Genomic DNA, 22,651 nt, shown 5'->3' with positions numbered 1-22,651 from the left:
AGCAGAAGGAGGCCATTCAGCCCATCGTGTCTGCACTGGCTCTCCGAAAGAGCAATTCCCTCTGTCCCATTCCCCTGCCTTCTCCCCGTAACCCTGCACATTCTGAGAGTCATAGAGTCATACAGCATAGAAACAGGCCCCTACAGCCCACCGCGTGCATGCCAACCATAATGCCTATCTATACTAATCACAGCCTCACAGCTCCAGCGACCCGGGTTCAATTCTGGGTACTGCCTGTGTGGAGTTTGCAAGTTCTCCCTGTGTTTGCGTGGTTTTTCTCCGGGTGCTCTGGTTTCCTCCCACAAGCCAAAAGACTTGCAGGTTGGTAGGTAAATTGGCCATTATAAATTGCCCCTAGTATAGGTAGGTGGTAGGGAAATATAGGGACAGGTGGGGATGTGGTAGGAATATGGGATTAGTGTAGGATTAGTATAAATGGGTGGTTGATAGTCGGCACAGGCTAGGTGGGCCAAAGGGCCTGTTTCAGTGCTGTATCTCTAAACTAAACTAAAAAACACCTGCCTGCATTAATTTCATATTCCTCTATGCCTTGCTCATTCAAGTACCAGTCCAGATGTCTCTTAAATGTTGTTACTGTTCCTGCCTCCACCACCTCCTCTGGCACCTCATTCCAGATACCCACTATTCTTTGTGTGAAAAATGTACCCCTTTGATCCCCTTTAAAACTCCTCCCTCTCACCTTAAATCTATGCCCTCTAGTTTTAGTCACCCCTACCATGGGAAACAGACTCTGGCTATCTACCCTATCTATGCCTCTCATAATTTTATATACCTCTATCATGTCCCCTCTCAGCCTCCTTCACTCCAGGGAAAACAGACCCAGCCTATCCAATCTCTCTTTATAACTCAAGCCCTCCAAACCAGGCAACATCCTTGTGAATCTTTTCTGCACCCTCTCTAGCTTAATCACATCTTTCCTGTAGTGCGGCGACCAGAAATGCACACAGTACTCCAAATGTGGCCTAACCAACGTTATGTACAACTGTAACGTGACGTCCCAACTCTTGTACTCAATGCCTCGGCCGATGAAGGCAAGCATGCCATACGCCTTCTTCACCACCCTGTCTACCTGTGTTGCCACTTTCAGGGAACTATGTATTTGCACCCCAAGGTCTCGCTGCTCAACAACACTCCCCAGGGCCCTGCCATTCACTGTATATGTCCTGCCCTGGTTTAACTTCACAAAATGCATCACTTTGCATTAAATTCCATTTGCCAATCCCTTGCCCACTTTCCCAGTTTATCTTTATCCTGTTGTAACCTTAGACAACCTTCTTCACTGTCCACTATGCCACCAATTTTGGTGTCATCTGCAAACTTACTAATCATGCCCCCTACATTCACATCCAAATCATTAATGTATATGACAAATAACAGAAGGCCCAGCACCAATCCCTGCGGCACACCACTGGTCACCGGCCTCCAATCTGAAAAACAACCCTCCACTACCACCCTCTGCCTCCTATCACCAAGCCAATTTTGTATCCAATTTGCTAACTCACCCTGGATCCCTTGTGTTCGAACCTTCTGGACCAGCCTACCATGTGGTACCTTGTCAAAGGCCTTGCTAAAGTCCATGTAGACAACGTCCATCACCCTGCCCTCGTCAATCCTCTTGGTCATCTCCTCGAAAAACTCAATAAATTCGTGAGACATGATTTCCCACGCACAAAGCCATGCTGACTATCCCTAATCAGACCATGCCTTTCCAAATGCATATAAATCCTGTCTCTCAGAATCCCTTCCAATAACTTTCCCACCACTGATGTAAGGCTCATTGGCCTGCAGTTCCCTAGCTTATCCCTGCTGCCTTCTTAAATAAAGGCACAACATTAGCTATTCTCCAGTCTTCCAGTACCTCACCCGTGGCTAACGATGATACAAAAATCTCTGCCAGGGCCCCAGCAATCTCCTCCCTTGCTTCCCATAGCATCCTAGGATACACCTGGTCAGGCCCTGGGGATTTATCCACCTTAATGTGCTTCAAAACCTCCACCCCCCCCTCGAGCAAGACTAGTTTAAGCCCGCCCAAGTAGTACTAGCAAACCTCCCCGCAAGGATATTGGTCCCCTTCCAGTTCAGATGCAACCCGTCCTTCTTGTACAGGTCACCTCTGCACCAGAAGAGCTCCCAATGATCCAAGTAGCAAAAGCCCTCCCGCCTACACCAGCTCTTCAGCCATGCATTCATTTGCCTAATCCTCCTATTCCTATCCTCACTAGCACGTGGCACAGGGAGTAATCCTGCGATTACAACCCTAGAGGTCCTGCTTTTTAACCTTCTGGCTAACTCCCTATATTCACTTTTTGCAGGACCTCATCTCTTTTCCTGCCTATGTCGTTAGTACCAATATGGACCATGACTTCTGGCTGCTCACCCTCCCCTTTCAGCATGTCCTGCAGCCGCTCCGTGACATCCTTGACCCTAGCACCAGGGAGGCAGCATATCATCCTGGAGCCTCGTTTCCAGCCGCAGAAACGCCTATCTGCACCCCTTACAATAGAATCCCCTTTCACTATAGCTTTTCCTCCCCTGCTGTGCAGCAGAGCCCTCTGTGGTGCCACGAACTTGGGTGTTGCTGCTTTCCCCTGGGAGGTCATCCCCCCCCACCCCGCCGACAGTATCCAAAGCGGTATATCTGTTTGAGAGGGGGATGGGCACAGGGGACTCCTGCACTACCTGCCTACGCCTACTACTCCATCTGGTGGTCACCCATCTCTTTTCTGCCTGTGCAGCCATTACCTGCGGTGTGACCACCTCACTAAACGTGCTATCCACGACTTCCTCAGCAATGCGGATACTCCACAGTGAATCCACCTGCAGCTCCAGCTCCGTAATGCGGGTAGCCAGTAGCTGCAGATGGATTACACATCCTGCACACATGGTCGTCAGGGACACTGGAAGCGTCCCTGATTTCCCACATAGCGCAGGAGGAGCAGATCACGGGGCTGAGCTCTCCTATCATGACTTACCCTTAGGTTAATTAGTTCCTCCCTTAATTAAAAAATACTAATTACACTATGGGCCTTGTTCTACCCACTCCAATCTAAAGTCCTTAAAAAACAAACTTTAGTCGTACTCGCCTTATCACCAGAGTTTTTTTGCAACAAAAAAAACTTACATCTTTTTTTGATATTTAAATACACTAACAGCTGCTACTCACCAACCAATCACCTTGCAGCTCTTCTCTGATGTCACTTGGCTTTTTTTTTCAAAGCTCCGGAGCACTGGAAGAGGTCTAACTGCTCTCCGCTCCCGCTTCCTTTTCATATAACCATCTAATTCCCTTTTGAATGCTTCAATTGAACCTGCCTCCACCACAATCTCAGGCAGCGCATTCCATTCGCTGCCTGAACCACTCGCTGCGTGGATGAAGTTTTTCCTCATGTCGCTTTTGCTTCTCTTATCAATTACTTTAAAACTGTTCCCTCTCGTTCTCGATCCTTTCATGAGTGGGAACAGTTTCTCTCTATCCACTCTGTCCAGACCCCTCATGATTTTGAATACCTCTATCAAATCACCTCTCAGCCTTCTCTTCTCCAAGGAAAACAGTCCTAACCTCTCCAATCTATCTTAATAACTGAAATTCCTTATCCCTGGAACCATTCTCGTGAATCTCTTCTGTACTCTGTCCAATGCCCTTACGTCTTTCCTAAGGTGCAGCGCCCAGAACTGGAAGCAATCCTCCAGCTGAGGCCAAGTTCACAAGTTCAACATAACCTCCTTGCTCTTGTACTCTATGCCCCTATTAATATAGCCCAGAATACTGTATGCTTTATTAACTGCCCTCTCAACCTATCCTGCACCTTCAATGACTTATGTACATATACACCTATGTCCTCTGCTCCTTCATCCTGTTTAGAATTGTACAATTTATTCTATATTGTCTCTCCATGTTCTTTCTCCCAAAATGAATCACTTCACATTTCTCTGCATTGAACCTCACCTGCCACCTGTCTGCCCATTCCACCAACTTGTCTACGTCCTTTTGAAGTTCTACATTATCCTCCTCACAGTTCACAATGCTTCCAAGTTTCATATCATCTGCAAACTTTGAGATTGTGCCCTGTACACCAAGGCCTAGGTCATTAATATATATCAGGAAAAGCAAGGGTCCCAACACTGATCCCTGGGGAACTCCGCTACAAACGTTCCTCCAGCCTGAAAAACAACCATTAACCGCTACTCTTTGTTTCCTGTCACTCAGCCAATTTCTTATCCGTGTTGCTACCGTCCCTTTTATTCCATGAGCTACAAGTTTGCTCACAGGTCTGTTGTATAGCACAGTATCAAATGCCTTTTGAAAGTCCATGTACACCACATCAACAGCATTGCCTTCATCAACCCTCTCTGTTAGCTCCTCAAAAAACTCCAGCAAGTTAGTTAAACATGATTTTCCCTAAAGAAATTCATGCTGGCTTTCCTTAATTAACTCACATTTGTCCATGTGACTATTGATTTTGTCCCGAATTATTTTTTCTAGAAGTTTTCCCACCACCGGAGTTAAACTGACTGGCCTGTAGGCGCTGGGCTTATCTTTACACCCTTTTTTGAACAAGGGTATAATGTTTGTAATTCTCAGTCCTCTGGCACCACCCCTGCGTCTAAGGAAGGCTGAAAAATTATGGCCGATGCCTCTGCAATTTCCACCCTCACTTCCCTCGGTATCCTTGGATGCATCTCATCTGGTCCTGGTGTTTTATCCACTTTAAGTACAGACAGCCAATCCTCTTTCAACATTGCCTGGGTTGCATCTTCGTCCTTGGTAAAAACAGATGCAAAGTGTTCATTTAATACCTCAGCTATGCCCTCTGCCTCCATGTGTAAATCCCCTTTCTGGTACCTAATCGGCCCCACTCGTCCTTTTACCACCCTTTTACTATTTCTATGCCTATAGAAAACTTTGGGATTTCCCTCAATGCCAGCTGCCAGTTTCTTTTCATGCTCTCTCTTTGCTTCTCTTATTTTCTTTTTCACTTCCACTCTGGTCCTTCTATATTCAGCCTGGTTCTCAATAGTATTTTCTACCTGGCATTTGTCATAAGCATACTTTTTCTTCTTTATCTTTATCACTACCTCTTTTGTTATCCAGGGAGCTCTGGATTTGTTTGCCCTACTTTTCCCCTTCGAGGGAACATACCTTGACTGTGCCCAAACTATCTCTTCTTTGAAGATAGCCCATTGTTCTACTGGTTTTCCTGCCAGCTTTTGACTCCAATTTATTTGCCCCAGCTCCATTCTTATCCCATTGAAGTTGGCTTTTCCCCAGTCAATTATTCTTACCCTGGGCCATGACTGAGACTCGTGTTCAACTCCAGATTTTTAAAATCAATTAATTAAATTGAAATTCCACCAGCTGCTGTGGTGTGATTTGAACCTATGCCCCCAGGGCATTAGTCTGGGTCTCTGGATTGCTAGTCCATTGACATTAACACGACATCAATGTCTCCCCTCATGCTAATGAACAGCCTTTGTACTGTCTCCAGGGCCTTGGCACCACACTTTAAGAAGGATGTCCAAATTGTCCACCATACTCCAGCTAAGGCCTAACCAGAGATTTGTAAATTTTTTTTATTCGTTCATGGGATGTGGGCATCGCTTGCTAGGCCAGAATTTATTGCCCATCCCTAATTGCCCTTAAGAAGGTGGTGGTGAGCTGCCTTCTCGAACCACTGCAGTCATTGGGGTGTAGGTACACCCACAGTATTGTTAGGAAAGGAGTTCCAGGATTTTAACCCAGCGACAGTGAAGGAACGGTGATAAAGTTCCAAGTCAGGATGGTGTGTGGCTGTGAGAGGAACTTGCAGGTGGTGGATTCCCATGCATCTACTGCTCTTGTCCTTCTAGATGGTAGAGGTCGCAGGTTTGGAAGGTGCTGTCGAAGGAGCCTTGGTGTGTTTTTGCAGTGCATCTTGTAGATGGTTTGCACTGCTGCCACTGTGCGTCGGTGGTGGAGGGAGTGAATGTTTGTAGATGGGGTGCCAATCAAGCGGGCTGCTTTGTCCTGGATGATGCCAAGCTTCTTCAGTGTTGTTGGAGCTACACCCATCCAGGCAAGTGGAGAGTATTCCATCACATTCCTGACTTGTGCCTTGTAGATGATGGATAGGCATTGGGGAGACAGAGGATGAGTTACTTGCCACAGAATTCCCAGCTTCTGACCTGCTCTTGTAGCCACAGTATTTATGTTGCTGGTCCAGTTCAGTTTCTGGTCAATGGTAACCCCCAGGATGTTGATAGTGGGGGATTCAGTGATGGTAATGCCATTGAACATCATGGGGAGATCGTTAGATTCTCTCTTGTTGGAGGTGGTCATTACCTGGCACTTGTGTGGCACAAATGTTACTTGCCACCTATCAGTCCAATCCTTGATATTGTCCAGTTCTTGCTGCATCTGGACATAGACTGCTTCAGTATCTGAGGAGTCGGGAACGGTGCTGAGCATTATAGAATCATAGAATGGATACAGCACAGAAGGAGGCCATTCAGTCCATCTTGTCTGTGCCCTCCAACAACCATCTTCCTTTGTGCTAGATATGACTCGAACCAGCAGAGTTTTTCCCTTATCCCATTGACTCCACTTTTGCTAAGGCACCTTGATGCCATGCTTCCTTGATGTTATCATGACTTCCTTGTTTTTGTATTCAGTATTCCCATTGACAAAACTATGTATCCCATATGCTTTCTTAACTACCTTCTCAACTTTCCCTGCCACTTTCAAAGATTTGTGAATATGCACCCCCATTTCCATCTGTTCCTGCAGCTCCCTCAAAATAGTACTGTTTTGATTATACCACCTCTCCATGCTGTTTCAGTCAAAGCGCATCACTTCACATTTATCTGCAATAAATTGCATAAGCGGGTACTGTAGCATAGTGGCTGTTACTGGACTAGTAATCTAGAGGCATGGACTAACAATCTGAAGACAAAAGTTCAATTCCACCACAGTAGCTGGGAAATTTAAATTCAGTAAAGTAAATAACTTGGGATTTTTTTTATAAAAAAGCTAGTATCAGTCATGTTGGCCATGAAATGACCACATTGTCGTAAAAACCCATCTGGTTCATTGATGTCCTTTAGGGAAGGAAATCTTCCATCCTTATCCAGTCAGGCCTTTGTGTGAATCTTAACTGCCTTCTCTCTGAAATGGCCTAGCAAGCCACTCAGTTTTATCAAAGCTTAATGAAAAAGTCACTTTAATGTTGCATGATATGCTTGTACGATAAACTCAAATTCTTCCCAAGTTCTATATTACATACGAACATACGAATTAGGAGCAGGAGTAGGCCACTCGACCCCTTGAGCCTGCTCCACCATTCAGTAAGTTGATGGCCGAACTGATTATTCCACATTTCCACCTACTCCCGATAACCTTCCACCCCCTTGCTTATCAATAATCTATCTACCTCTGCCTTAAAAATATTTAAAGACTCTGCTTCCACTGCCTTTTGAGGAAGAGAATTCCAAAGACTCATGACCCTCTGAGGGAAAGAATTTCTCCTCATCTCTGTCTTAAATGGGCGACTTCTTATTTTCAAACAGTAACCCCTAGTTCGAGATTCTCCCACAAGGGGAAACATCCTTTCCACATCCAGCTTGTCAAGACCCCTCAAGATCTTGTATGTTTCAATCAAGTCGCCTCTTACTCTTCTAAATTTCAGCAGATACCAGCCTAGCCTGTCCAATCTTTCCTCGTAAGACAGCCCACCCATTCCAGGTATTAGTCTAGTAAACCTTCTCTGTACTGCCTCCAACACATTTACATCCTTCCTTAAATAAGGAGCCCAGTACTGTACACAGTGCTCCAGATATGGTCTCACCAAAGCCCTGTATAGCTGAAGCATAACCTTCCTACTTTTGTATTCAATTCCCCTCGTGATAAACGATAACATTCTAAAAGCTTTCCTAATTACGTGCTGTATCTGCGTACTAACCTTTTGTGATTCATGCACTAGGACACCCAGATCCCTCTGCATCTCAGAGCTCTGCAGTGTCTCACCATTTAGATAATATGCTTTTTTATTCTTCCTTCCAAAGTGGACAATTTCCCACTTTCCCACATTATACTCCATTTGCCATGTCTTTGCTTACTCACTTAACCTATCTATATCCCTTTGTAACCTCCTTATGTCCTCTTCACAAGTTACTTTCCTACCTATCTTTGTGTCATCAGCAAATTTAGCAACCATACCTTCGGTCCCTTCATCCAAGTCATTTTTATAAATTGTAAAAAGTTCAGGCCATAGGATATTTTGCATCCACCTGTACAGGCATATGGAACCTCAGTTTCACATTTGTTTTGAAAGGCGCACCACCGATAGTGGAGACATTGTTCAGTACAGTACTGTAGTAAAGTGTCAGCCTAGAATATGTGCTTAAGTGTTGGAGTGGAACTCGGAAGTAGGAATGCTACCATTGAGCCAAGGCCGGCACTTGGTAAGCTTCGACTTGTTGAATCTGATAAGTTACAACTATTTTATTAACCTTGTAAACTTTTCTTTAATTCATTTTTGGGATGGACAAAGCTGAGGAGGTACTGAACTGCTGCCTACTTGAACTACTGCAGTTCATGTGGTGAAGGTACTCCCACAATGCCACTGGGTGGAAGATTCCAGGATTTTGTCTTGGCAGCAAAGAAGGAATGACAATGTATGTTCAAGTTAGGACAGTGTCTTCGAAGTGATGGTGCTCCCATACATCTGCTGCCCTAGTCCTTCTAAGTGTGGATGACATGGGTTTGGCAGCTGCTACTGAAGAACCGTTTGAATTGCTGCAGTGTATCCTATAGAGCATATGCACTGTATTTACAGTATGCCGGTGGTGGAGAGGGTGGATGTTTAGGCTAGTGGATCAGGTGCCGATCAAGCAGACTACCTTGTCCTGGATAATATTGAGCTCTTGAGTACCACAGCTGCATCCATCCAGGCAAGTGGAGAGTATTCCATTACAGTCGTGACTTGTACCTTTTAAATGGTGGAGATAATTTGGTGAGGCAGGAGGTGAGCCAGTTGGTGAAATATAACCAGCCTCTGATCTGCTTTAGAAGCCATGGCATTTATGTGGCAGGTACTGTTGAGTTTCAGTCAATGGTGACCCCAGGGTGCTGATGAAAACTTGGCGATGGTAATGCCAAGGGTTAGGCTGTCTCTTGCTTTAGATGGTCTTGGCAGTTATGTAGTGCAAATGTTACTTTCCACTTATCAGCCCTGCCCTGGATGTTGTTCAATTTTTGTTGCATGTGGGAATGACTGCTTCATTATCTGATGAATTGTGAATGAAGCGGAAGTGGTCACCAGAAGCCAGTTTGGTTATGTGATAAACTTTTGTTATGATTCCAGCTGGCCATCTAACTTTTGAATGTCGAAATTTTGTCCGTGTGGACCCTCAAAAAGATATTGTCCTAGATGTCAGTAGTACCAGCAGTGAGGACACTGAGGAGGAAGAGGAGCTTCAGCAGCTGCAGGATATTATTAGCAAAAAAGGTATGATATTTCACTTCATAATGTAAGTAAATATTCTGATTTGTAGTTGGTTCTTGGTTTTTTTTAAATTGAATCTCAGTAAGGCCGGCATTAATTGCCCATCTAAAGTTGCCTTGATGGTGGTTTGATACAAATGAATGGCTTGCTTCAGTGAGCAGTTAAGAGTCAATCATTTTGCTGCGGGGCTTGAGTCGCATATAGGCCAGAAAAGTCATCCAGATATTATGCATCTTAGTTTGCTAAGGGATGTAGGGGTGGAAATAGTAGTAGCTTTCGCCACGATCTTTCAGTCCTCCTTGGATATGGGAGTGGTGCCAGAAGACTGGAAGATTGCAAATGCTACACCCTGTTCAGAAAGGGGAGAGGGATATGCTACAGGCTGGTGAACCCAACATTGGTAGTGGGGAAACATTTACAAACAATAATCCAGGACAAAACTAATTTTTACTTGGAAAAACATAGGTCAGTAAATGTAAGCCAGCATGTTGAAGGCAAATAGTGTCTGGCAAACTTGTTTGAATTATTTGATAAAGTTATGGAGAGCAGTACAGTTGATGTATATATGGCCTTCAAAAGGCATTTGATGAAGTACTACATAACAGATTTTTTTAGCAAAATTGAAGCCCATGGCATTAAAAGGTCAGGGGCAATGTGGGTAAGATATTAACTAGGGGATAGAAAGCAGAGAGAGTAGTGGTAAATGGTTGATTTTCAGACTGGAGGGAAGTATACAGTAGTGCCCCCCTCGCCAGCCCCCAGGGGTTGGTCTCTTTTGGATATACATTAGTGACCTAAACTTGTGTATACAGTGTGTAAGTGTACAAATGCAAGGAGATTATGCTAAATCTTTATAAATCTCTTGTTAGCTAGAGTATTGTGTGCAACTCTGAGCACCACATTTTCAGATGGATGCCAAAGTCATGGAGAGGGTACTGAGGAGATTTACCAGAATGGTACCAGGACTTCTGTTTTATGGAGATACTGGAGAAACTAGGATTGCTGTCCATAGAGCAGTGAAGGTTAATGGGGGATTTCACATAGTTGTTCAAAATTGGAGGTCTTTTGAGTGAAACTGTTTCCACTGGCAGAAGGGTCAGTAGCCAGAGGGTACAAATTTAAAGTAATTGGCAAAGAAAACGGGGAAGATGAGAATTTTCTTTACTCCGGAACTGATTTTGATCTTGACTGAACTGACTGAAAGAGTGGTGGAAACAGATTCAATGGTAACTTTCAAAAAGGAACTGGATAAATACTTGAAGAGGACAAATTTACAAGGCAATGGGGAAAGAGTAGTGAAGTGGGACTAAAAGCCTGCACAGGTACAGTGGCCCAAATGGCTTATTTCTGTACAATACAATTATATAACATGAACAGAGTAGTGCATAAGGAAATAAAATAAGTTATTCCAAGGCAGGAAGAATAAAAAAGAGGCATATTATCTAAATGGTGAGAGATTGCAGAGGCCTGAGATGCAGAGGGATCTGGGTGTCCTAGTGCATGAATTGCAAAAGACTAGTATGCAGGTACAGCAAGTAATTAGGAAAGCTAATAGAATGTTATTGTTTATTGCGAGAGAAATTGAATACAAAAGTAGGAGGTTACGCTTCAGTTATACAGGGCATTGGTGAGACCACATCTGGAGTACTGTGTACAGTATTGGTTTCCTTATTTAAGGAAACAGTTCAAAGAAGGTTTACTAGACTAATACCTGGAATGGGCAGGTTATCTTATGAGGAAAGATTGGACAGACTAGGCTTGCATCCGCTGGAGTTTAGGAGAGTAAGAGGCAACTTGATTAAAATATATAAGATCCTGAGGGGTCTTGACAGGGTAGAGGTGGAAAGGATGTTTCCTCTTGTGGAAGAATCTAGAACTAGGGGTCACTATTTAAAAATAAGGGGTTGCCCAGTTAAGACAGAGATAGGGAGAAATATTTTCTCAGAGGGTCATTAGTCTTTGGAACTCTCTTCTTCAAAAGGCAGTGGAAGCAGAGTCTTTAAATATTTTTAAGGCAGAGGTAGATAGGATTCTTGATAAGCAAGGGGGTGAAAGGTTATCCGGGAAAGTGGAGTTGAGGTTACAATCAGATCAGCCATGATCTTATTAAATGGCAGAACAGGCTTGAGAGGCCGATTGGCCTACTCCTGCTCCTAATTCGTATGTTTGTATGTAAGGCTACAAATTATTATTGATATTGATATTGGAGAAATGACAGATCAATGAAATCACAGAAAATGTATAATACAGAAGGAAGCCATTTGGCTCATCATGTCCTTGCCAGTCGACGAAGAGCAACCCAGCCTACCCCCACCTTCCTGCAGGTCACGGCTCTTCAAATAGACATCCAAGTACTTTTTTAAATGTGGTGAGAGTTGCCACTTTTATCACCCTTTCAGGCAGTGAGTTCCGGGTCCCTACTACCCGCTGGGTGAAAAAATGTTTCCTCATCCCCGCTGTAATCCTTCCACCAATTACTTTAAATCTATGCCCACCGCTCTGCTAAGGTAAATAGGTCATCCCTATTTACACTGTATAGGCCCCTCATAATTTTATACACCTCACTTAAGTCACCCCTCAGCCTCCTCTGTTTCAAGGAAAATAACCCCAGCCTATCCAATCTTTCCTCATAGCTAAAATCTTCCAGTCCTGATAATATCCTCATAAATCTCCTCTGCTTTTTCCAGTGCAATTACATCTTTCCTGTATTGTGACCAGAACTGTACACAGTACTTAAACTGTGGTCTTACTAGTGTTGTATACAGTTCTAGTTTAACTTCCCTGCTTCTATATTCTTTGCCTCAGCTAATAAAGGAAAGCATGCGATATTAGAATTAGAATTAGAATATTACAGCGCAGTACAGGCCCTTCGGCCCTCGATGTTGCGCCGATCATCTGACCTACACTATTCCATTTACATCCATATGTCTATCCAATGACCACTTAAATGCCCTTAAAGTTGGCGAGTCTACTACTGTTGCAGGCAGGGCGTTCCACGCCCCTACTACTCTCTGCGTAAAGAAACTACCTCTGACATCTGTCCTATATCTTTCACCCCTCAACTTAAAGCTATGTCCCCTCGTGTTTGCCATCCTCATCCGAGGAAAAAGACTCTCACTATCCACCCTATCTAACCCTCTGATTATCTTGTATGTCTCTATTAAGTCACCTCTCCTCCTCCTTCTCTGTAACGAAAACAACCCCAAGTCCCTCAGCCTTTCCTCGTAAGACCTTCCTTCCATACCAGGCAACATCCTAGTAAATCTCCTCTGCACCCTTTCCAAAGCTTCGACATCCTTCCTATAATGCGGTGACCAGAACTGCACGCAATACTCCAGGTGCGGCCTCACCAGAGTTTTGTACAGCTGCATCATGACCCCGTGGCTCTGAAACTCGATCCCCCTACTAATAAAGGCTAACACACCATATGCCTTCTTAACAGCCCTATTAACCTGGGTAGCAACTTTCAGGGATTTATGTACCTGGATACCAAGATCTCTCTGCTCATCTACACTACCAAGAATCTTCCCATTAGCCCAGTACTCTGCATTGCTGTTACTCCTTCCAAAGTGAATCACCTCACACTTCTCCGCATTAAACTCCATTTGCCATCTCTCAGCCCAGCTCTGCAGCCTATCTATGTCCCTCTGTACCCTACAACACCCTTCGACACTATCCACAACTCCACCGACCTTCGTGTCATCCGCAAATTTACTAACCCACCCTTCTACACCCTCATCCAGGTCGTTTATAAAAATGACAAACAGCAGTGGCCCCAAAACAGAACCTTGCGGTACACCACTAGTAACTAAACTCCAGGATGAACATTTGCCATCAACCACCACCCTCTGTCTTCTTTCAGCTAGCCAATTTCTGATCCAAAGCTCTAAATCACCTTCAACCCCATACTTGCGTATTTTCTGCAATAGCCTACCGTGGGGAACCTTATCAAACGTCTTACTGAAATCCATATACACCACATCCACGGCTTTACCCTCATCCACCTGTTTGGTCACCTTCTTGAAAAACTCAATAAGGTTTGTGAGGCACGACCTACCTTTCACAAAACCGTGCTGACTATCGCAAATGAACTTATTCTTTTCAAGATGATTATAAATCCTGTCTCTTATAACCTTTTCCAACATTTTACCCACATATGCCTTCTTAAACACCTTATTAACCTGTCCTGCTACCTTTAAGCATCTGTGGACATACACTCCAAGGTCCCTCTGTTCCTCCACACTACTCCATATCCTCCTATTTATTGTGCCTTGTTGCACCTCCCAAAATGCGTTACCTCACACTTCTCCAGATTGAATTCCATTTTCCACTTTTCTGCCAAATGACCAGACCATCTATGTCTGCCTGCAGTCTAAACCTGTCCTCCTAACTTTCAACCACATAGTCAATTTTTGTATCTTCTGCAAACTTCTTTATCATGCCCCCTACATTTGAGTCTAAATCATTAATATATACTACCAAAAGCAAGGGACTGAGTACTGAGTCCTGCGGAACCCCACTAGTAACAGCCTTCCAGTCGCAAAAACACTCATCAACCATTAACCTTTGCTTCCTGTCACTGAGTCAATTTTGGATCCAATTTACCTCTCTCCCTTGGATCCCATGGGCTTTTACTTTTTTGACCAGCCTGCCATTTGGTTCCTTGTCAAAATCCTGACTAAAATCCATGTAACCTCATCCACTACACTGCCCTAATCAACCCTACTTGTCACTTCCTCAAAAAATTCAATCAGGTTAGTTATAGACATGACCCCTTAATAAATCCATGCTGACTTTCCTTGATTAATCTATGCCTTTCTACGTGAAGGTTTATACTGTCCCTCAGAATTGATTTCAATAATTTGCCCACAACTGAAGTTAAACTAACTGGCCTACAATTACTTAGATAATCCCTTCTGCCCTTTTTAAACAATGATACAACTTTGGTAGTCCTCCAATCCTCTGGCACGACTCCTGTAGCCAGGGAGAATTGAAATATGATGGCCACAGCCTCTTCAATTTCCTCCCTTACCTTTTTCAACAATCTGGGGTATATTACATCCAGGCTTGGTGATTTAACTACTTCCAAAATGTCAAATCTTTTAATACTTCCTCTCTTACAAAGTTTATGCAATCAAATATTTTACACTCTTCTTGCTCAACTATGACATCATCATCAGCCCCGTCTTTTGTGAAGACAACCACAAAGTATTTATTAAGAACCTTATCCCCACCTCTACCTCCACACATAGGTTACCTTTTGGTATGTAATAGGCCCTATTCTTACCTTGGTTATCCTCGTGCTGCTGGATGTGCAGCAAAGCCACGTGGAAAATATGTCGGGGATGCCTGAGATCATGCATGGCTTTGCACGTGCCATGGAGGAGTCCATGCAAGCCATGATGTTTGCCATGTCCCAGGCATTTCAGCATATGGCTTCCCCAGTCGAGAGTTTGGCAAGCTCCTTGGCGAGTCTGGTTGAGCACTAGAACCATATGCAATTGGACCTGTGCTCCATTGCTGTTGCCGTGGGCTCCATGCAGCAGAGTCATATGTTGATGAAGGGCCTGCCGCCGGGTGGGGTCCCGCACAGAGGTCCCGCCGCTGCTGGTAATATGCGGCGGGCCCTTCTCGACGTTATGGGTCGAGGCAGGCCTCTCCCCGCAGCATTTTACCAGCCCCCGCACGCGACCTACGGTGTTGAGGGGCCGGTAAAATTCAGCCCATTGTGTGTGGTTAGACTGCATAATCCGTATTCAGCTTACAGTAAAGGCCTGCTCGGGTCTGCAAAGAAGAACCCGACCCGAGCCTGACATAACCACATCCGACCTGGCCCGAGTCCTTCCAATTTTTCCTGCGCCCGACCCGAACCGACCCAACCATCAGTTAACTTACCTTCCATTTTTCACTTTGTTGCTGATCTGCACAAGCTTAAAATAACTGTAACAAAACCACCGCTCTAGTCCAAAAATGACATTAACATTGGAGCCACTTACCCGAGCCCGAATGCCGGACCCGGAAGTGCGACCCGAATCCAACACGTCGTCGGGTTTGGATCGGGTAGCCAGCCTTTAGCTTACAGTCACAGCCATGAGCTAAAATAGCAATACCAAACTCAGTCGTTGGCAAAGGCTGAAGACTTGAAGTAAAAACTTTAATGAAGGTATTAGAAGACAGAAAAGGAAAATCAATCGATTACATTTAATCATGTGATTGTGAAATGTGTTTTGTTGAATTTTGTTCAAACCCTTACTTTTGACATTAGTAATTTCAGTAAATTTCAAAAAGCATTTTGAGAGAATATTTTTAGGTTAATTTACTTTCATTATAAAATAGCAGCTATTGTGTGTCACACAGTGTCTGTCATTTTTTTCCTACATTGCAGCAGTGAGTACACTTCAAAAGTAATTAATTAGCTGCAAAGCATTTTGGAACTTCGCGCAGTCCTGAAAGCTGCTATATAAAAGGAAGTCTTTTTCTTTAGCAGGGTCCCGTCTTCACTGAGCGGGTGTGCCTTGATTAACCCTACCAGTTTTCCTTTTAGTTTCCAGCAGACAGCTTTTAAATGTTCTGCCTTATTACAGTGGTAGCACACAGGTCTCTGGTTCTCACTCTTGCTCACAGCACCTTCCTTTTTGCTGGCAGAGGGCATCCTGTGTCTCCTGCTTTCCTTTCTCTCCCAGGACTGCCTGGGCGGATATCGCCTTCCCACCCTTTGTCCTTTTCAGGTTTGTGGGGGTGATTAGGAAAGGTTCTCCCCTGGGGAACTGACTTATAAATTAAAGCAAACTCATCGACCAGAACGGCTGCTTGCCAGGCTCCCTGAACCCACATCTTCTCTACATGGGTCTTTATTGAGAGTGGGAGAGAGTTTTTAAATTCCTCTAACAGAATTACTTCTCTGAGAGTCTCATAACTGAGCTGTATTTTAAGAGCCCTCAGCCACTGGTCAAAAGCCAGCTGCTTACAACTTTCAAACTCCAGATAAGTTAGATTAGCTTGCTTTTTGAGGGTTCTAAACTTTTGACGGTAGGCTTCGGGTGCTAATTCATATGCCCCGAGGATAGCATTTTTGGTCAGTTCATAATTTGATGAACTCTCATCTGGCAACAGGGAATAAACCTCATGGGCTTTTCCAGTTAGTTTGCTTTGCAATAAGAGAGACCAGGTCTCAGCTGGCCATTTTTGCTGCCTTGCCAGTTTCTCAAAAGACACAAATAATGCTTCCACATCTTCCTCATTGAATTTTGGAATTAATTGAACGAGTTTTAGCAATTTTGTACCCAGCCCTGAATTATGCTCCTCCATATTCGCCCTGCTTTCACTGGGGTTACTCTGTTGCCCCCTAGCTAACTCAAGCTGCTTCAGTTCTCTCTCTTCGGATTCTTTCTGGAATATTCTTTCTCTCTCCCTCTCCTGTCTTTCATTCTCTTCACGTTCCTTTTGGAAGACTCTCTCTTTATCTTCCCATTCCTTTTGAAAGGCTGTTTCGTTCTCCCTCTCCTGCCTCTCTCTTTTTCTCTTCTAATTTAAGTTTCCTCTGTTCCAATTGTATCTTTGCTAACAATACCCTGTCGGATTCTGCTTCTAAGCCTGTTTTTACTACTTCAGATTCAAAGGAAAAATGGTGGGCCACTAGCCTTAGGCGTTCAGACTTCCTAGCCTTGCCACGTACAGTGATCCCACACTGCTTAGCCATTTTTCTCTGCTCCTCCATAGACAGTGCTTTTAACTTATCCCAAGTTACTTCACCCTGGCTTGGAGAGCTACTCGCTTCAGTTGCAGACATGTTGGTGTTCAATCACACACAACCACAAGAAGACCTGTATTAATCTTGTTCTTTTTTTGATTGGGAACAATTTGGCTTCCCACTTCCCAATTTCACTCGTTTATCTGTGGGTAAAATTCCAGACGCTAACTCCCAAATTTCTGTTACGACCAGGTGAGAAAGGTGTCTAGGGGTCTTTTACTGTCTTCACCTGGTCTTATTGTAACAGTGTTTAATTTTAAACACTGTGTTTTGAGCTCCCCCTTGGTGAACCCTTGTTCACCACTTTCCAATTATAAGGCAAATAAATGAGCATAAACAGGCTTTCTTAGGTTTAAAGAAGAAAAGTGAAATTTATTAAAACTTAAACTTACTCTCTAATACGGTTAATGCCTTCGAATACATGTCGTGCCCACGCTAGCATGCACACGCAATACATACATGCAAATAGAGACAGAAAAGAGCAGAAGAAAAATAAAGTAGAGAGGTTTGAGGCAACATCAGAAGAGTTTCTTGTTTACTGTGCTTCAAGCTCGCTGTAGTCCTTTTCTAAGTAGTTTTCTTTTCGTTGGGTCCCAGTATTCGTCTTGAACCTTGTTCACTGTAGGAGACTTTTCTCTCTTGAGGTTCACGTGTCTTCAATGGATCTTCAGTTCCGTGAGAAAGAGATGAGAGCAGACAGGAGAGAGCTCTTCTCAGTCCAGGAGCAAAGAGCTTTCTGAGTTTCCAACACTCTGTAGCAAGTTCAAATTCAAACAGCTAGTTAGTCATGTGATTAAAATGGTCTGACCAGGTCTTCTGTGTATTGGAGAAGCAAGGACTAGGTCCTTTGTTCCAACATTGTCTGGCAGCATGCAAAAAAGGTCTTTCCGGCAAGGGGCCTGGCAATTCCTTGTGATCGGCCCTCTTGTCTTCCTAGCAGCAATTTTAAGTTTTAATGTTCATGTGGCAAAATAAAGTGTGCCTCATTCTTGGCAGGTAGGGCTTCATGACACAAGTACTTATGAATTCTCAAAGAAACATCACCCCATTTACCAAATTTAAAATATAAAATATGTATCCATTTATTCCAACAAAAATTTGTGTTCAGATTGACTTTCAATATTTCCTGGATGCATTAGAAACAATATTATGAGGCAAATAAAATTTAGATACAGGTATTTTGTTCAAAGTATTTTGTGGCTCAAAATGTCAGCCTTGTTGTATTTCATGGCCAGCTTTTTCTAGTAAATAAAACATATTCCCTTTTTAAACTTAAATCACTAAATTTACAAAAACCAGTAATAATCTGTCCCACCAAAACAAAGGCTTCCATTTAGTCTTAAAAAAACTGGAGGTAAATTTTCTTCATTGCCTGGGTGGTAATCTAGAAGAATGAATCACCTGCCCATTGTAGAACCTTCCTGATTTCCATTGAGGTTTCACAAGATGCACAAGCAAGTACTTTCTTACTGCACCACAAATGTGAAGTGCCGTCACTCAGTGTAGAAGCTGTAACGCTGTATGCATATAAATTTGATGGGAGTACATCTTGATCAAATCTTTATTTCATTTCTGACTGAACCACCTAACTGTATCTACTCTTAAGATATCTTTTAATTTGGAGTCTGTCTTGGTATTGGATTCAATTCTCTACAAAAAGCTAAGACTGTTTAATATAACATGTATGAACAGATTTTCCAGGGATAGTTCAGAACAATGCTTGGAAGTGAGTACTTAGGTTGGAATGGGATGGGGAAGATGATGAACCAATTGGGTGGTAAAAACAACCTGGGGCGAGAGCAGAGCAACTGGGTTTAGTGGATACTAAAGCAGAGATGGTGGGCATCCAGATCCAGGCTAAGAAGGGAATGGAGATTCCCATCATCCATTTATAAAATATTTTTATTCTGTTTTATTGATAGTTGCATAGCAAAGAGACAATTTGTGGACAAAAGCTAATACACCACCACCTGGAGTCCAAATTGCACAATTACAGGGTGGCGAATTTATGTATATAATTTCTGTTATAAAAGTGAACATAGGAATTTACATATTAAGTAAGTTTCTGCAAAAATGTCATGAGTGACCACAGGAAGTAAGATTTTGTTGATATATGCACATAAGATTTTTAATAAGCTATGGATTTGTTCTGTTACCTATGTTTTCATTATTTATGTCTTGCATTTTTCTAAGCCCAGGATACTTCCAAAATAGTAGCTAAATGTACTAAGTTGGAGTTAGGTAGGTTGTGTTTAGGTGAAATAAAGCTCAGCCAGACACAGAACAAAACAACACATGAACACCAGAAATAAGAGAAGGAGTAGATCATACAGCCCCTCGAACTTCTGCATCAAGTCCACTTTCCCGCCTGCTCCCCATATCCCTTGATTCCCTGAGAAACCAAAAATCTATCTCAGCCTTGAATATACTCACCAACTCCCTACACAGTTGTAGCGAGACTTCCTTATTCTTGTACCCCTTCTATTTTTCCCAAATAACATATCTCAACTCTAACATCGAAAAGCATTCCTAAATACACCGGCACAATATTTTCCCATTACCCACACTAGCCATCTTTTGGGCTAGCTGAATAGGATTGCCGAATTGAGGATAGTTCTGTGTATGTAGGCCCATACCAACTGGGAACTGGATTTGGACTAACCAAACTAATTTCACATAGTTCCCTTACAGCCATGAAACAGAGGATGCTTTCACCATATTAGAGATGGATTTGATCTCAGAGGTGAAAAGTCAGTGTCTACTATGTCAGTCAGAAATTTGGTGATTTAATAGAGCCCTTATTTCAGTCAGTCACTAATTTGTGACCAATAGATGTGTATCACTCTTGGATATGACAATTTTGAGAGGTATAACTTTACAGACATGATCTAAATGCAAAACAATCAATCATAAGGATGTTTCAAAACTTTTGACTGTCTTATTTAATATTTTTCCTTTGCTAATTTCTTGTAGAAACAAAACAAGCTGGTGAAAAGAATGAACATCACAAAAAGAAAAGGAAGGATAAGATGAGAGATGAACACAGAAAAAGGTAAATATGCTGGTGAGTGGGAAGTAAATTTGTGCTAAGCACAACGTAACTGCACATAAGTGACTGCAGCAGCTTTGAATCTGCGTCCCAAGTAGCGAACGTCAATACAGTCACATTTAATTCTATTCACCAGTCAATGAAATTTTTAAAGTATTGAAACCAGACTAGAAATTGTTGTTTCTTTAAAGTGTATTCAGCATTATTGCTACAGTAGATGTAGTATACTTGGATTTCCAAAAAGGCATCAATTAGGTGCCATGCAAAAGGTTAAATATGCAAAATAAGGGCTTATGGAGTTCGGGGTAATATATTAGCATGGATAGAGGATTGGTTAACAGACAGAAAGCAAGAGAGTAGGAATAAATGGGGTATTTTCAAGTTGGCAGGCTGTAATTAGTGGAGTGCTGCAAGGATCAGTGCTGGGACCTCAAGTATTTACAATCTTTATTAATGCTTGGACGAAGAGACCGAGATTAATTTATCGAAGTTTTCTAACGATACAGAGCTGGGTGGGAATGTAAAATGTGAGGAATTCACAAAGAGGCTGGAAAGAGATATAGACAGGTTAAGTGAGTGGGCAGCAAGTTGGCAGACGGAGTATAATAGGGAGTATGAGGTTATTCACTAAAGTAACAATAGAAAAGCAGAATATTTTTAAAATTCTAAATGTTGATGTCCACAGAGACTTGGGTGTACTCGTACAATGAACACTGAAAGTTAGCATGCAGGTACGGCAAGCAATTAGGAAGGCAAATGAGATGTTGGCCTTTGTTGCAAGGGGAATGGAGTAAAGGATAAGGAAGTTTTTCTACAATTGTACTAGACTTTGGTGAGACCACACCTGGAGTGCTGTGTGCAGTTTTGGTCTCTATGTCGAAGGATGAATATACTTGACTTGGAGGAGGTACAGCAAAGGTTCACTAGATTGGTTTCTGGGATGAGAGGATGGTTCTATGTTGAGAGGCTGAAGAAATTGGGCTGATACTCTCGAGTTCGAAGAATGAGAAGCGATCTCATTGAAACATACAAGATTCTGAAGGGCCTTGACAGGGTAGACACTGAGAGGTTGTTTCCCCTGGGCTGGAGAATCTAGAATATGGAGGCACTGCCTCAGGGTAAGGGGCTGAGATGAGAAATTTTTTCACTCAGAGGGTTGTGAATTTTTGGAATCCAGGGATATGGGCAGCAGCAGGAAAGTGAAGCTGAGGCAGAAGATCATCCATGATTGTATGGAATAGCGAAGTGGGCTCGAGAGGCCGTATGGTCTACTACTGCTGCTATTTCTTATGTTCTTATTGGAAGCAAAGATTTATTTTTATGTTCTTTTTAAACCCTCATTGTGAGGGCAAAGAAGCCACTATCTAGCAGTACGGATTTTGTTTCAGTGAGGTCTCAAACGAACACCTCATTATGCTATTTGTTGTCAGTTATCCAAGTGTTATCATTACAGTTACTTTGTTAGATGTCAACCCCACATCAACTCTTCATTAATGACATTCAGTGAGTATTGGCTTAAAAATCAGCAAAGCAAAGTAGGATCCAAGTTCAGATTATTGTAATTTTAGTATAGCTAAATTCTGTTTGGGTATTTTTAATATTCCTGCAATTTTTAAAACTATTATAACTGTTAAGAAAGAATATACTTGCATTGGAGGTGGTACAGCGGAGGTTCACTAAATTGGTCCCTGGGATGAGGGGGTTGTCCTATGATGAGAGGCTGAGTAAATTGGACCTATATTCTTGGGTGTTTAGAAGAATGAGAGGCGATCTCATTCAAACATATAAGATTCTGAAGGGGCTGGATAGGGCAAACACTGAGAGATTGTTTCCGCTGGTCGAGGAGTCTAAAATATGGGGGCAAAGAACAAAGAACAAAGATAATTACAGCACAGGAACAGGCCCTTCGGCCCTCCAAGCCTGCGCCGATCCAGATCCTCTCTCTAAACATGTCACCTATTTTCTAAGGTTCTGTATCTCTTTTCTTCCTGCCCATTCATGTATCTGTCTAGATACATCTTAAAAGACGCCATCGTGCCCGCATCTACCACCTCCGCTGGCAACGCGTTCCAGGCACCCACCACCCTCTGCGTAAAGAACTTTCCACGCATATCCCCCCTAAACTTTTCCCCTTTCACTTTGAACTCGTGTCCTCCAGTAATTGAATCCCCCACTCTGGGAAAAAGCCTCTTGCTATCCACCCTGTCTATACCTCTCATGATTTTGTACACCTCAATCAGGTCCCCCCTCAACCTCCGTCTTTCTAATGAAAATAATCTTAATCTACTCAACCTCTCTTCATAGCTAGCGCCCTCCATACCAGGCATATTCTCAGGATAAGGGGCTGATCGT

General features: G+C 43.1%; 1 protein-coding gene across 1 annotated transcript in view; it reads left to right on the top strand.

Annotated features, from left to right (window-relative positions):
- The window catches only part of srek1ip1 (SREK1-interacting protein 1), a 33,960-nt gene that overhangs the window by 8,602 nt on the left and 2,707 nt on the right, over positions 1-22,651 (top strand). Inside the window, exons 3-4 of the mRNA XM_068034164.1 lie at positions 9,360-9,503; positions 20,224-20,302. Coding sequence (XP_067890265.1) covers positions 9,360-9,503; positions 20,224-20,302 — 223 coding nt within the window. The remainder of the gene's footprint in view (positions 1-9,359; positions 9,504-20,223; positions 20,303-22,651) is intronic.

This window comes from Heterodontus francisci, chromosome 1 (genome assembly GCF_036365525.1).
Source record: "Heterodontus francisci isolate sHetFra1 chromosome 1, sHetFra1.hap1, whole genome shotgun sequence".
Classification (NCBI taxonomy): domain Eukaryota; kingdom Metazoa; phylum Chordata; class Chondrichthyes; order Heterodontiformes; family Heterodontidae; genus Heterodontus; species Heterodontus francisci.
This window is presented reverse-complemented; position numbering and strand designations above follow the sequence as displayed.